At 37.0% G+C, this 17,426-nt stretch overlaps 1 protein-coding gene across 8 annotated transcripts in view; it reads right to left on the bottom strand.

Moving 5' to 3' along the window:
- CFAP20DC (CFAP20 domain containing) overlaps positions 1-17,426 on the bottom strand; it is a 301,331-nt gene that overhangs the window by 33,943 nt on the left and 249,962 nt on the right. For all 8 annotated transcript variants that reach the window (XR_013162683.1, XM_077128821.1, XM_077128819.1 and 5 more), the window contains one exon: positions 12,669-12,730. Coding sequence is in view for 7 of the 8 variants with exons in the window: in XM_077128821.1 (XP_076984936.1) it covers positions 12,669-12,730 (62 nt within the window). In the remaining variant the exon portion in view is untranslated. The remainder of the gene's footprint in view (positions 1-12,668; positions 12,731-17,426) is intronic.

Genomic DNA, 17,426 nt, shown 5'->3' with positions numbered 1-17,426 from the left:
TTTTTCTCATAGTTATTCAGGGACAGAATAGCCAGTATCTTGAATAGTGCTGGTCAGAATTCCAGAGGAAAGAACTCTGGAATGTTTCACACTGACAATTAAATGCTTCAGCCAAGTAATTATATAGGCCATTTTTGCTCACAATTCATTGGCCAGAACTAGCCACACTAGCTGACTCCACTTAACAAGACGGGGACCTGGAAGTACAATTTAACCATGTGCTTAGAATATGGAGAGCTGGGGAAATCTGGAAACAGTGCTAAGGACCATTGCAGACAATAAAGCATAAGGAAGCCAGCAAACAAAAGCAACAGAGCAAGCAAGCTTTGTTGCATACATTTCAGAATTTCTATGAAGAAGTTTGAGAGTAGTGACTACTTCATTATACTAGCTTCTTTACATACTCCAAGTTGAGAGTATCATTATGTTTGAAGAGGAAAATGCATATAACATGCTGAATTCTGGTAAAAATTTTCAACATACATGTACCACACTGGGGTGCTAACCATAATCATGTCTGAGATTCAAACCCTGGGCCTGCAATAATAATGTATTATTTGCACTTGGGTTAGACACAAGTTTTAGAAAACGTAACATTTTATTTGCTTAAAAGTTTCATCATACCTAATTATGTAAGTCATCACTGATAGACTATTAGGAGATTAACGAAAAACCCAAGCCTTACATTAGGTTTTGTATATTATGACATTAGAAGATAAATCATTTAAATGTATCATAGAAATTTTATTCTCAGGATTCTTGACAATGCCAGTTCATCATTCTCAATTTAACTAAATCCCAGTTTTATTTATATAAAAGTACAAACCTCTTAAAAGTTTTGCTTTCTGATAAATATTTTTTTTTTTTTTTTTTTTTTTTTTTTTTTTTTTTAAAGGAAAGACAGAGAGAAGGAAGGAAGGATAGAAGGAAGGAAGGAAGGAAGAAAGGGAAACATCTTTAAACATTTTCTTGTTTTATTGTATTCTGTTTCTCCGTTTTTGTTACATGGGCTGGGGCCGGGAATCGAACCGAGGTCCTCCGGCATAGCAGGCAAGCACTTTGCCCGCTGAGCCACCGCGGCCCGCCAACTTTCTGATAAATATTTTTAATAATATAAAGTAAAACAAGTAATTCATCTTATTTCTTAGTATGACTCAGAGTACTCAACTAAAATTTGAAATATTTTTTCCACTATCTGTGGGAGAATATAGCAGTTTTATTTATAAATACTCTATGATCTCAACTATAAAACTAAAAACCTACAATGAAAATACAAGGCAAAACATTGGCATCTATAAAGCATTTCAATGGAAATGGGCTGTTAGAAGATAACAATTTCTGGTTGTAAATGATTTAAGTGCCCAAAGAAAAATCACATGTGGTATTAACGTGTTTAAAACATAGTTAAACTTTTTTTTATTACATATGCTAGTTTGGGATAGAGCTGAGTTTAAAAGCCAATGATATTTCCTGTAAGGTCACTGCTATTGTATTTTAGATGGTACCTTTTTTTAATTTGAGAGCTACACATTTTAATACAGGAGAGCCTAAAATGTTTTTAAGGTCAAACTGGAAATATGTTGATGATTTAGAAATGCAAGCCAAGTGCTTTATTATATTATACTACCAGAGTGTTATTGTAGTTTAAAAATATCATTAAATCAGCACAAACCTGCACTTATCATTTCCTGCACATTTTTCACACCAAGCTGCCTTCTGACTATGAGTAATCTGTTAATCTGCTCTTTGCCTCACAATCCGTCAAAGTGACAGATTCATTCCTTCCCTAATACATAATATCTTCATTTACTGTATGCCTTTCTACAACTTCCTTTTTTGCTAGCACTGAAATTTGGAAAATCACAAGCAAATTTAGAGAATGTCACATGGATGATTGTTTTTCTTTGTTTCCCATTTCTTCCATTATTCTAGCAGGAGAAACTAGAACTTTTCTGGAGTGCTAATGTGAATTAACAGTATTTCTAAAGTGAAGGCAATTTCACGTTTCAAAAAAAATTGTTAAAGAGATTGAAAGAGGGCAAGTTGTAGAACACAAAGAAAGTGCATCATTCACCAAGCCAAAACACTGACAATAGAATTTTCTTTCAATGCCAGTGGCCAGTGAATAGATTTTCACCCCCGACCCAGCCCCTAGGTATAAAGAAAAAGGTATTATTCATTCAGCAGCAAAAACCAACCAAACAAAAAGATAGGATTTCTGATAGCATAACCTCCATTGTTTAATTGAAAGTCACCCTGTAATTTTATATTAAAACTGAGACCTTTATTTTATCATGATGTTGACTGACCCTTAGGCCAGGTCACAATTCAGGTTTCTTTCTTTCTTTTTTCTTTTTTTGTATGCTGTATGGTGGGGGTTACATTTCATTATTTTCTCATGTGACTATCCTATTGCAGCACCATTTGTTGAAAAAAAAAATTTTTTTTTGGAAGTGCATGGGCCAGGAATCGAACCTGGGTCTCCCACAAGTCATGTTTCATTTTGATGATACAAATGGCTCTACTATTTAAAAATACTTCATTATTTAGTTAATAGAAAATATTATGCTTTTCCTTCCATTCTTGCTTTGAATCAGTTGCTTATGGGTCTACCAGTTCTGCAAATAAAGAGAATTAAGGACTTAGGAAAATATGAGGGTATATTAAAAAACTACGTTATTTACTTTCATCTTAAATAAGAAACAATGAAATACATAATCTATGAATCACTATTTGGCTTCACTTGTTATTGATCCAAATGTTCACACAATAATGCAAAGTTCACTATTATTGTTAACCACAAAATCAAATGCAAAGAAGTTTTCATCACAAAATATGAAAAGATGCCTTCTAAGCAGTCTTGTTTCAGCACGTATATAATTATTTACCATGCACATACCCATCACCCGGCAGCATTTTCTTGTCCTGTGCAACAAATTGCATCTGATTTGTTTTAATGGATGGCAAGGGAGCTAAATGCTTTTAAAAATCAATGGACAAGAAAGAGTCAATAGAACAATAATGTTAATGTTAATTCAATCAAATCAGCTAAAAGTTGTTTGCCTTCCTTTTCTCCTTCAAGTCATTTTAAACAGGCTGGACAGTTGGCTTATATTGTATTTATTATACTGAGTAGGTTTTAATGCAGGAATGAACAGCATATTTTGAAGCTGTAAACTCTGGTGAAGAATTATGTGCTTTAATTTTAATCAATTTCAAAATGTAATGTGTTTTTTTCGTTAACAAGAAAAACAAAAGAATTATAGAGAAGAAGTAACCAAATGCAGACAAAATCAGAGAGTCTGATTAATAAGTGAGTGGGCACTGGTTTGAAAAGTCTGTGATTTCTCCTGTGCTAGAATGAATACACACCCAAATACCCATACTCCCCTTGGCACCTTTCCTGAAACATTCTCTTCATATGCCTGGAATGACACTGAACTGTTGACCTGCCTGCACTGGAAGGCCATCTGCTCACTGAAAGCACATTAAAGTCATCTCCCTGGTGCTTTGCTCAGAGTACGTGCTTCAAAATACTCATCGAACATTGCAACACACTTAAAATTGTCTTTTGCGTTGTGGTTTCTTATTTAAATAAAAAGGGAAGCTATTCTGAATTAGATCACAAGATGAATGATGAGTCCATGGATGTGACTGGCTGTGGCCATTTGAAAATCATTATGGTCTCCCATTTCTTAGGTTCATGTCATTATTCTGGACCTCAGCAGGCATTACTCCTTTGCCCAAGACAGAGCAGAGGTGAAGATCATAAACTAGAATCAATATTTCAACTTTTAAATTTCTCATTACTCTAAAAGGGGAAGCTGAATCTTTTAATTAAAAGCTGAAACTGTAAAACTTTAGAATGGTAAATAATTGCTTTGGTAATTACCTTCTTTACACTGAGCTGTTGGGCCAAAGGTAATCTGAGTTCACCATCTGGAGGATAACAGTGGCTGGTGAAGCAAAGACAATCTCGGGAGTCCCCTATTCTGCTAGTTAAAAATGCTAAGATTCTTTAGGGATCCATAATTTCAAACATAGAAGCTTTGTGGGGGTAAAGAGAGAAAATGCAATCTGTTTTTCTGACACTCATGGAAATGGGTTTCATGAGTCACTTTGTAATTTTGGAAAATATGACTGTAACTAAAATATTGATTTTGGCCCTAATAGCTTAAGATTCCATCATGGATTACTCTAGAAAAAGTAGAGACCCAGGTTTAAGGGCTAAGTGGCCAAGTGAGACCTTGTCAAAGAGGAACAGACATCTCAGCTGAGGAAGCTGGAGAGTGGGGCCACTTGATGCTCAGGCAGGTGGGTCCAAGAATGAAGAAGTGAAGACAGTCGAGAGAACGAAATCTCGGTCAGATGGACAGGTATGGGAACCAAGTCCTCTGGTGTGAGGGCTAGTTAGGGTCTGGGACAGAGTGACTGGAACAGGTATGCAACCTGAGCAAACTCACTTGAGTAGAACAAAAACAATCAGGACTGAAAGTGGGCTGGGCAGATGAACAAGTCCCAAGAACATAGGAAGAAGGTGAAATGGTAGGGAGAGGACCACCAGCTGCCCAACTCTGCTCATTCACTTGGCACTCTTGGTAAATGCTTCCATTGGAACCCAAAGGAAAAAGTACCCCCTGGAGTTGTTGAAGGCTTGGCACTGGGTTCAGAGTGGTCAGAGGAGAAAAGCAGGATGATCCCTGAGGGATTTATGTTGGTCTAGGTTTGCTACCAGAAGGTCCTATTGACTGGAATGTTCTCTGGGCAGGGTTAGAGAGGCCATTTTGGGACTTGATTTTTGCTACAGATTGGGGAGGAAAGAGGCCCAGTTATGTTTTCTGTGTATCAGGTGTTTTAAAGGTTAAAGCAGGTGGACTGAGGACCTCTCTGGGAGCAGGATGTACAAGGAATCCCTTGAATTTCAGAGGGTACCAGCATCACAGGCTCACAGTCTCTCTTGCTCTCTCTCTCTCTCTACACACACACACACACACACACACACACACACACACACACTTTATTTTTTTTCCATTTGCTTATCCAGATTCTTTGAAGTATACCTTCTGCAAGCAACCCAAGCAGATTTCTAGCAGGTGGCATCCCAATTCCATAAAATGGGAAATAGGTATGTAGAGAAAGTTTCCAATAAGACTACGAGGAGAACACACCAGAAAACTGTCCCCGTTTAAAGGTTTAAAATATGGATATGGCAGAGGTTTTAGACTATGCACATCTTTTAAGGGATCATTTAAAACAAATTCATGAAAGGGATTTATTAGAAATAGGAATAGTGTCAGACTCCAGACATCCTCAAGGGAACAAAGTATTTGAGTGCTCATGGGTTCTAGTTAGCAGTTAAATACACAATGATGTAGCTATGGTAGAGAGATGGGGAAATTTTATTTTTGTGTGATGAGATTCGAGTAATTCAACACACAGTTGTTGAGTGTCTCCTATGTGGTTGGCACTATTTGAGGAGTTAGGGATATATTGAATCAGAGAGAGGTCCCTACACGCATGCATAGCATTCCGGAGATGTGTATGTGCATGAGTGCATGTGTTTACAGACAATAAACCAGAAAATTTTAGTAATGAGGAATACTATGGTGAAAACAAAAGAAGATAATGTAATGAATGTGATGAGATGGGGGGCTATTGCAGGTTGGATGCTAAGAAAGGGCCTTTCTGAGGAGATGATGTTTAGGTGGAGATTTGAATGAGAGGAGGTGACAGCTGTGTAGCCATCTAGGCAAGAGAACTGCAGGCATAGGGGTAATCTCATGCAAAGATCCTAAGGTGGGGCCATGCTTGGAGTGTGGGAAAGTGAGAAGGTGTGGTGTTGGGCACACAGTGAGTAAGGCTCACCATGGTATGAAACATGGTCTGAGAGGTGAGTGTCCAGGGCCTTGCAAGTCAGAGTAAGGAGCACGATTTGACCCTATGAGCAATGGGAAACCACTGGGAGGATTTTACATGGGGGAATGCCTGGATCTGATTCAGGTGCAGCAACACCACTGTGGTTGCTGGGTGAAAAAGAGACTGCAGGGGCATAAGAAGCAGAGATGCCAAGCAGAGCAATGGCATTTGTCTAGGTGAGAGATGATGGCAACCTGGGATAGGATGGTAGTTTGAAAATAGAAGTGGCTGGATTTGGTTTATATTATGCTTGGAGTAGTGTCAGTGCAACTTGCTGAAGCTAGACATCTGGGTGGGATAGAAAAATGAGGACTCTTCGTTCTTGGCTTGAGCAAAGGGGAGATAGATGATGGTGGTATTTTTTTTGAGAATGGGAAGACTGAAGAAAGAATAGGTTTGTGGGAGGAAATTAAATTACATTTTGAATGCTTGGATTTGAAGTCTGCATTAGATAGTGGATACCTGTCAACTTGACAGCCAGATAGATGAGTCTGGAATTCAGGGGAGGAGCAGGAGAAATAAATTTGAGTCATCGGAATATGGAAGATATTGGAAGCTATTATTTTAAATATTATGTATTAACAATTAGGGCCATTCCATGGGTTACCAGTACTTATCCATCTTTGGACTGGCAGAAAGTGGGACATGCATGGAAATTAGATTTAAACTCTGTCAAAACAAGGTCTTCTCATAAAAATGCAACTGTATCCTGGTTGCGAGAAAAGCAATACCATTGTTCTCCTATTTCCAGAAAAAGAAAGGGCAATTCTTACTAAGACAGGGAAAAAAAATCTGAAATTTAACTGGTTAACATTCAGGATGAAGATTTTCATTTCTTCATGGCACTTGGGCATACCTCCACTCACTTCCTCACTCAACGCAAATGCTGGCAGAGCTCCTGCTCATGTCAGGCAAGCGCTGAACACAGGAGGAAGGAGGCACCACGCCACCCTTGGTGAGCTTGGAAAACAGACTGATAGGTCTTCAGCCAAGGAGCTTTGAACCAAACGTGTGGGTTCTGAAGACGGACACTGCCCTCAAAGAGCAGGTGTGAACGTGTGGAAATGGAGCTATGTGAACTGGTTAAAGCCAGCAAGAGAAATGGTGAAAGAAAAACAAAATCTGAAGGCTTCCCTTTTATAAACAAATCACTAAAGATTTAACGCAAAAGTCCAGAAAACAAGAATACCACTACATTTAGAGAAACTAAATGCTTGCTTTGTTAGTAAGGAAATCCTATCACACCTTAGTCTAAAGGAGGAATATTTATTATGCTTCTCTTAAAAATCTGACTTACTTATTTCTAGATGGTCCAAATCTGAAGATGATCTTAGCTGTCCAGAAGATGGTGTAAATTCTGTACTCCATTTTATTCATTTATATATTTTGTGTCTTTAATGTCAGGAGGAAAAAGAAGGTTAAGCAATAGAGGAGAGGCACATCAGGTTGGCTAGTTCCCTGAGGCCTGACAATTGGAGAGACAAGAAAAATGACGCCACGGTCATCAGTCCAGTGCAGTGCATGTAGGTTATGACGACAGACCGGCCTGCCTCAGTCAGCCCGGCTAAGCCAGTGTGAACTAAGGGCAGCGGTTATTAATCATTTGTCAAAGTCTGCAGGACTCTATCAGATAATTATAGTTATAAGTATAAGTATGTGCATATCATCCAAACATGTGGCAAAGCTGCAAAAGATTCAAGCCCTAACATGATCTGCCATGACATTTAGAAAAAAAAATAGAGATAAGTGATAAATCATAAGCAAACACTTCAGAAAATCATGCTATTCATTACTGCTTGGGCATTCTAGAATTACTTTCTATATAATTTGTTTCCATAAACATTTAGAACCTCACAGATCCTTTGACTACATTCCTGCCTCTTCCTAATTTTCCAATGAGCTGCAAAAATAGCAAGTATAATCATCATTTGAAACGAAAGACTGGTTATCGACTCCATCCATACGAACAGACAACTACAACATAATCACAGCTTATTTCACAAAACCCATTCCTGAGCAAAAAAATATCTTGAGCCATTCTGAAGAATCTAAATAAACATAAATAGATGTGCCTGAGGGACAGCTCTAAATCCTGCACACCAATATAGATAGCATTTTAAAATAAATGACTGTAGGATGCAAACGGCATCCATTTTGCTCTGTTTGGCAGCATGCTAAGTTTACATGCTAGGAAACATTTCTCAACATGAATGAACTGTGAAATTGTTTCCTCCTACCCCATACTCGTTTAAATTGTATTAGATTATGTTAGCCATTTCTGCACTTTGTCATAGAGGCTGTCAGTGCCCCGAGAGGGGGTGTTGGCTGCTGAAGGCAAGGGCCCTAGAGTCTGAGATGCTGCTTAAGTACAGTCAGTATGCCTGGGAAAAATAATGGGAGATATCACACATATGCCTAACAATGTAAGGGAAATGGCTTTGATGCAAATGCAGACCCTCGAGGAATTATGATGAGGTGAACCATATGTATTTCAATTCCTAGATTGTAAACTTCTCAGGAAAATGGTTACTGTTGTATTCAACCCTAATTCAATGTTAAGTACCACCGCCCTGTGAGTGTAAGTGAACTATTTTACCATGAGGGGAAAAAAAAAACATGCAGTGTTTTAACTACTTTTATCCCAGAGTCAACCCTTTAAAACTCAAATGTGCCTGCTTTGTGGATTGTATACTATCTTTCTGTCTTTAATTTTAGTCCTAAACACACAAAACTAATAAGATAATACTGTTGCAAAAATAAAAATCTTGCCAAATAAAATAAAAGACTTTGGGGATATTGACTGTTGTGATACATTAACAAAGTTAACTGAAAAGCTGCCTCTCTAAATACATACACAAATGTGCACATGAGTCTGTGAAATTAAAACTCTTAGGTTCCTGGGTCTACAGAGTAATGGCAGAGAGTTCACTGAAGCTCAGTGTATTAGTTCCACCTCCCAAATGACCACCATTGTGGACTCCTCTCAGTGGCCATCCAGGCACCCGCCTTCCCACATCCCGCCATGTTTGGAGCACTGTGACTACAACCACATTTCATTTAGGAAATCAAGAGACCATCTGCTTTTCCTTCTGTTCAGAGCTTTCATTTGCTGAATTTTCAATCCAGGATTCATGATACTGGTTTAGCCAAAAGGGGAGACTTAGAAACTTACCTTCCCATTTCTTATATATTTTTTTCATATTAACTATCAGTATCCTTTAACTTTAAAGTTTAATTTTAAAGTTTGGCACAGATACTATTTTTGTAAGATATATAATAAATACAATCTTAAGAATCATAGCTTTCGATTTTAAGTTAAATTATGGGTATTACATGATACAATTTATCCCATTTTTATATGATGATATATGCTGACCTCATAATTTTATCATCTTTTTAATTTATGACCCAATAATGCCTTCCTGCCAATTCTCCAAGCTTCTGGATTTATGAGCCAAGAGCCAGCTACATATGGTTTTCTGAATAGCTATATAATAATTTTCTAGGAAATTGATGGTTAACCTGCTGGCAAATGGGGGTTGATGGCATTTTTTTTTTTTTTTTGCTTTAAAATTTGATTTTTTTTCCAATATGTGAAAATATAAATTATTTTTTTACTAAATGAATGAACATTTAGTTTGTTGTATAAAATATGTTGTTTATTGGTATCTTTTCCTTATTCTATTTTCATTATATTCTGTATTTTGGAATCATATTTTAAAAGAGTTACTTAAGTCTCATACTGCCACACCTATAAATATTCATTCATTCATTCATTCAATATTTATGAAGTATGTTTTCTATATAGGGCAGAAAAAAAAATAAGTAATGTGACCTTTACATGGTGGGAATAATTTTTCTATGTAAAGTCTATAATTAGTCTCATCAAAGTCACAGAATCATAAGCTGAAAATGAATGCAGAGTGCCTGTGACTCAAACCCTTTATTTTATAGATGAGGGATTTCATACATTAAGTGAGGTCTGCAGAGTGGAGAGATTTGTCTGAAACCATATACTGGGTCAGTGGCAGAATTAGTCCCCCTATCTCCTTCATCGAAACAGAGGGCTCCACTTTTTAACGCAGATTATTGCTTTCAATTGTACATGCTACAAATCTGAATTTGTTATAATTTGGACCAATGTTGGATTTTGGTTAATTCAAATGTTTACTCATAAATAGAAAACAACAGTTTATGAATCAAATCTAGGTAAGCAGCAAGATTCCAAGAGCAAGACACAACTAATTTTAATAATGTTCAATACCCTTTTTATATAGGCTGAAATTATAACCTCAATTTTGAACTCCTCATTATATCCATTTATGATAGTGATAATTTCTATTAGGTAACATGAAAGAATGACCAGATAGATCAGGAATATATAGAAGAGATTCCAAATAAAGAACATTTACTCCACTTATATCATTAATATCTTGGGTCCCATTAAAACTCCTGTAAACTCTTAAGTAGTCACTTGGCAGCCATGTTAGTTTTACATTGCTGGTCACTGCTGACTGGACTAGAAGTGGATACTTGACCCAAGAAGCTTGGCCACTGTCATTTTTTCTCTCCTGGAAAGTAGGAATAGGGATTCTGACGTTGCCTGTCAGCCTCATTATGTACCTTGAATTGTAACATGTAAACTGAGGAGTGTGAGGCAGCCATATCCTGCCATATGTGTACTAGGAAATGGAGAAAGCAGGTTCTTAGAGAGCAGAATGAAGCAGACAGAAGAAGGCAAGCAGAGATGAAAGATGGAGCAAGGATTTAACCTGGCTGCCTCTCACCTTTCTAATTCCTAGTGTCTGGGCCCTCCTGAGGCCTGCCTGCTCTTGGTTCCAGGGTACAGCTCTGTATTCTTATAAAACCAATCCTTCCTGCCTCTCTCTCTCTAAGATTAGCTAAGTTGTTTTTGGATGTACAACCAAAGAGTCTTAACTCAGACACTGTATAATAGATACCAAACCCTGGAGGCAGAACTACAGTGCTATCTTTAGCTTTGGTCCATTCCATGGCACAACTCATAACTTAGGTGAGATAACTTGACGAATATATTTAGTTAACACCACAGTAACTTGGCTTCCCCCCACAGGTTCTTTGTTACTGTGGGGGGAAGCCAAGATACACTGACTTACAAAAAAATTTTTTTTTAACATTTTAAGGATTGTTGTCAAATAATTTATTTTTTTAAAAATCTCAAAACATGTTCTCGCACATCAGTAAAATGTTTTTTTTAATTATGAAATATAATACACATACAAAAAAAGAGAAAAAGCAATAATTTCCAAAGCACATTTCAACAATAGTAACAGAACAGATCCCAGAGTTTGTCCGGGCTACCATTCCACTATTTCAGATTTTTCCTTCTAGCTGCTCCAAAACACTGGAGGCTAGAAGAAAAACCAATATAGCGATTCAGCAGTCAAGGTTGTTTGTTAAATCCTATTTTCTTTGTTATAACTCCACCTTTTCCTTTGATCCTTCCTCAGTCTACAGGGATCTTTAGGCAATGTCCATTCTGATTTATTCTTGTTGAGAAGGGATGTCCATAAAGGACAGGCAGATGGAATAAATTGGTAATCTTGGAAAGGCTGGTCTTTCTAGGTTTCAGGATTTATCTGGCCTGGGAACTCTGGAAATTATAGGTTCCCAGAAAGAAAACAGTACATGGAAATTTTATTGAGTCTCAGTTTGAGCTCTAGGTGTTCTTAAGAGTTAACAGGAGTGATGTTGGTTGGGGTTTAGCAAACCATGGCAATTAGTATTATCTAACTAAAGCTTGCCTAAAGAGTAGCTTCTAGAATAGCCTCTTAATTCTATTTAGTTTCTCTTGGCCACTGGTGTCTTACTTTATTACGCTTTTTTCCCCCTTTTGGTGGGGAAGGTGTTGTTGATTCCTCGGTGCCAGAGCTAAACTCATCCCCAGGAGTCATGCCCCACGTTGTTAGGGAGACTTTCACCCCTGAATTAGACTGACTTTTAAATAAAATTCCAGTGCATAATAAATGGTGCTAAAGTGATGCTGATTAATACTGATAAACTAGCTTACGTAATTGAACTTGCTAGAAAGCTGAATAATACTACATATAGCTTAGAACTTGAATTCAAATTTGCTTGTACTTAAGGAGTCTAAAATAAGTTTTTCTATATTAACAAATGACTCATATGCCAAAGACATTTTGATGTAAAATAATTTTGTCATTATAAACTTTTGAAATTGTAAAGAAAAAGAATGGCCATTTAAACTCACATAAGCATATTGATAAATTAAAGGTAATTTATCAAGGCAGAATATTATAAAAAACAGTTTTTCATTGAAAATGCACTAAACGTCAAATGTGAATAAAATAATAATGAATGTATTTGACACTTAGCGAGAGTTTGCTATATGTCAGGAACTGTAGGAAGAATTTTTCATGCATTGGCTCATTTGATCCTCACAAAAACACTATGAGGCAATTATTATTCCTGCCTGTAGGTGGGAAGGAAAAAAAAAGGAAAATGGAATTACCTTGAGTTAAATGGATTGCTCAAAAGTCCCACAGCTGGTAAGAGGTAGAGGCGCTATTTAAACCTAGGTAGTAAGTTAACCGCTGCACCAGTGTGTACAAGAAGAGTAGATGGCTAGAGAAAAGATCTTTGGAAGCTTGTTGGAAGTTTTGGAAAACAATTTAATTAAATTGAGAAAAATACACATTCAGTATTATCTTGTTTTTTTTTTTAAAAAAAACATCTAGTATTATGAATCTTACCGGGGATTAGAAGGAGAAGGTGGATTCATTTCTTTCTGATAGTGACGACCCTGGTTGACGGGCTGTAAGAGACAATTAATATGTCTGTGAGGTATTAAAGCAGCACAAACTCTTTATGTATATATTCTCATGTACTCTCGTTACCGTAGCTTCTTCCTGAGAAATGCCCCGCAAGAAAGGGTTGTTCTATTTTACAGAAGATCTAGCAAATAATAAGAGAGATCAATGATAAAACACAGGTTTAATGGCCAGTCATTGGACTTGATTGTATTTATGGTATAACTATAGCTCATGTATTGGAATCCTCTACCCTGTGGGAATTTCATGCTGCTAATATTGGTTGGCGTTTCTAGATAAAGCAAAACAAAACTAGACAACTTGCAGAACTCATGCTTCATAGCAAGCAATGGCAATAACTCAGAGATCCAGAGAGATAGAAATAATGTTTGCCTCAATTTTAGCAAGTTTCCAAGAATAACTTCTACTATCATTAATGAAAACAATACATGTTAATCTCAGGTCAAGTGGTCATTTTCCCCCGTGTATAATAAAACCTCATTAAAAAGCATTAATGAGCTAAAAAAAAGTAATGCTAATACCTAATAAAAATGTGAAATCTAATCCCCGCCCCCACCCCGTCATAGTTTCAAGCCATATGTACCCCAGGAAACCATGTTCTTAAATTTAATCCATTCCTGTGGGTGTGAACCCATTGTAAATTGCAACTTTTGATAAGGTTACTTTAGTTAAGGTGTGGCCCAGCCTGATTAGGATGGGTTTTAATCTTATTACTGGAGTACTTTTCAAGTGGAATGAAATTTAGACGCAAGAGAGAAAGCCACAGGAAGTAAGAAGCTGAACATAAATGGAATCCGGAAGAGAAGGGATAGATCAGGAGATGCTCCCATGTGCCTTGTCATCTGATATGCCAAAGACCATGGATCACCAGCAGCTGGCCCCAGAATGCCACAGTCTTTAGGAAGAAAGCATTACTTTGATGACACAGTAATTTGGACTTTTTCCCAGCCTCAAACTATGAGCAAATAAATTCCCATTGCTTAACCCAACCCATTTTATGGTATTTGCTTGTGCAGTCCAGGAAACTAAAACATCACACCCACCCGCTCCCCCATAAAAATCCTTTAAGTGGGAGGGCAATGGTGGCTCAGTGGCAGAGTTTTCGCCTGCTATGCCGGAGACCTGGGTTCAATTCCCGGTGCCTGCCCATGTTAAAAAAAAAAAAGCCTTTAATCTACTGTCTATTCCAAAACATAGCTCACCACTACAGGCCATGTAGCCTGTCTTAAACACTTGCCTCCGATGGAACTTTCTTTTTGTTCTGTAAAAGGAGAAAATTCTATTAAATCTGATATAAATTCTCTTTTCGAACGTCAACTCAAGGTATTTTTTTCTATGTGATTAGCAAGCAAGTAACTCTAATAAGAAAAATCAGTTTTAACATTTACTTTTTAAACTCACAAGTTGGAATTTGGTATGCATTTTTGAATAGCATCCAAAGGGCTTCAGTTACTTTCTTATCCAATGGTGTTAAGGCTTCTTATCCATAATGCGGATCCAAATAGCTGACCCCAATAGATGAAAGTAGTGGAGAAAACATGCCTGTATAAATAGGGCAGCTATTCCTTATTTTTCACATATTCCTTATTTTAATGTGCCCTGAAATATTAACGATGTAGGTGATGGGAATTCTTCAGAGTAAACTGTCTTCCTCTATACATAATCTCTTGGAAGTGTTCCTTTAATTTAAATCACATACCCTGTCTGATAATCACACTCAGCCTGACTACCTGTGATGCACCATGAATTTAAATGCACTCAGATACTTTGGTAATTGAACCAATATCAATGCATCACCATTTCAGTAATAAGAAACAACAGCTGGGAAAACAGTGGAAGGAAAAACATGTCATAAGACATATTTGATCTCACTGGAGAAATAAGACTTTCAGCAATTTGCAAGTGAAATTTAGTTCTATGATTTAGGCTTTATTATTTCAGGGCAAAAAATAAATTAGCAAGCAAAGGGCCAAACAGGTTCTCTAGACCAACTCACACTGGTGCAGAAATACTCCCTATTATAAATTCATTGATATTCTTCCAGTATTTCAGGCCTCCAGTGAAATGAACTCACCTATTTATTTTCAGAGGCATTTCCATAATTCTCTAAGCATCACAGACCTGAAATTCAGCCAAATTTCCATTTTCTTAATTTTATACCATTACTTTCATTTAAACCCGTCTCCCACACCCTATTCCAAATGACTCTCTCCATTCCTTGGAGAACAAAAATGGTTACACTCTTTTCTTGTCTGTGAATCAGCTGATACTTAGTCTGTCTTTGCACACACTCATAAAAAACAGATTCCATGATACAAGGACTAAAAAATTAAGAACACAATCAATAAATATTCACACTGATACTCATTTTTAAGTGTTAGAAAATAAAATTATATCCAATGGAAATGTTTCAAAGTAGCAAGAACTGCTGACATGGATAGACAGAATGGAGAACAGAAAACTTCAGTTAAAATTATTGTAGGGCAATGGAATTTGGTCTGAATATCTGGCTTCTTCTACTGAGCACTAACTACAAAGTTGTTACCAAATTTTAAAAAAATTCCAAATGTCATATATAATATCCAACTTAAATGTAATAGTACATACTGTAGTGGAGACTTCTAATTTATAAATGTAAAGGAACCCTACTATAACGCTCAGTTGGAAAAGAACGCAAGTCTTGTTTTGGAGTGGGTGCCACATAAGACTGGGTAGCTCCCAATTCCCTTTCTTTACATCGCTCTCCCAATTTCATAACCAGACTCTGGCAAGAAGGGATTATGGCAATGATGCAGTAAAAAGCTCCTTCAAAATATTTCAGCTCCTAGAATTTTTCTTTGATGCTTTGAAAGGGCAGAACTTTCTCATGGAGGAGGTATTTTTTGCTTTCCTCCAATCATAATGAATGTGAATGTGCCTATGCTTTCTAAAAGTTCTCAGAACACAGGCAGGGTCCATGTGACTGTCTGTCCTGGTCCACAGATGGGTATGTTTCTATATGTAACAGTAAACCTACTTTTGGTGGGTAATATCTTGTGAAAGTGCCAGTAGCAAAAATAAAATAAAATGAAATCCTTTCCCCTCGATTTTTGTAATCAGCCCTATGTAGAGACTACCACAAGAGGTGACAAAGCGATGCAACCAATATCTGCAAATAACAAGTATCAGCAGTAACTGATATTTATTGAGCACGTACTCTATGCTAAATTCTTTACAGATATTATCTCATTTGATCTCACAGCAACCCTATGAAATAGGATTAATAACTCCACCTAACAAAAGAGGAAATTCAGACACCGGGCGTTAAACCAAGGTCATGCCAGCCAGGAAACAGTGGAGACAGAATTTGAACCCAGGCAGTCTCACCCCCTGAACCACTATGCTATAGTGCTTAATTCAGTTCAGATCACGTAGAGGGGTGAATTCCTAATTTTCTGAATCTTGAACATGACAAAATCAGTTTAGCTGATGGCAGGAAAAAAGTGGTCCCAAAATACATTTGTTTGAAACATATGAGTACCTTCTCATTATAAATTAATTTCATTTCATTCTCATGATGTCACTATATATTTAAAATTAATGAAAATAATTTTTGCCATAATGCTAAATTTGGGGAAAAAATTAAATATATAATAGGAAAAGTTTATTTCATAGGGTGACTTTCACAGCCACTAAACACAGAACAGTTTGCACATTCAATATTTCCTCCTGACAGCATAGATATTACACTGACTCTAGTATTAGTTTTTGTATATAATTTCAATAGTTGTATAAGGACACCATAAGCACAATCAACTACTTACCTCTGTAGTTCCAGAATTAAAAGAAAACTTATTACACCCAAAGAGAGGTGAGAAGCTAACAAACCTGTAGCTTGGAACAAATCAAGACCTTTTAACTAAAAGAACCTGAAATGCCAATCTATCATATACTGAACACACAGCAGCTGGGAGCCATCATGTAAACCATGAGCAAAGAAATGGAGCAGATCCTAGAAACGAGGGAACTCAGCCATTTGGTGGCGCTGTTGCTATGCACTAGTGCCGGGAAAACAGCACTCATAAAAATTAACTACCACTGAGCAGCAGCAGCTTGCTTTTCAGTGAAAAGCTTTGCTTTTCAAGCTGCTAGAAATTTGGGGGTGAGGGAAAGAAGTGAAAGCTAACTAAAAGAACAGGAGATAAGATAATTCTGCCATGTGAAAAGGTAAGGGCAATATTTTTATGTTGTTATGTGAAACCTATGAAAATGGCAATAATGTTGCAAGGTTAATCAAGACTATAAATAACCTGTCTGGGAACCTCACCATATGCTTACAATTTTAAGTGCATCTTGCTTTATTTTTCCCCAATATTATCCTCTGCAATGTGCCATGTTGATGGATGCATGAGATAAACTATTTTTTTTTCTTTTTCCAAGCTGAAGAGACTTGAGTGCTTGATATGAGGTTGTGTGAACTTTTTTTTTTTTAACTTGAAGATTCATAACGGCTTTGGGGCATCTGCTTGGGTAGCATGCACATTAGGGATGCCTTTTTAAATCTAGGTAAGAGGTGGAACAGAAAAATAATGACATACTAAGAGTTTATTTGTAAAGCTCCGAGGGGGTCAGTCTGGATTAAGCACTCATTTTTAAACAAGCACAACAGAATCAGTGGCCACCCTTACAGCCCTTGGTTGT

Source organism: Tamandua tetradactyla, chromosome 15 (assembly GCF_023851605.1).
Source record: "Tamandua tetradactyla isolate mTamTet1 chromosome 15, mTamTet1.pri, whole genome shotgun sequence".
Lineage (NCBI taxonomy): Eukaryota > Metazoa > Chordata > Mammalia > Pilosa > Myrmecophagidae > Tamandua > Tamandua tetradactyla.
Note: the sequence above shows the minus strand (reverse complement) of the source record. Positions and strands in the feature narration are given on the sequence as shown.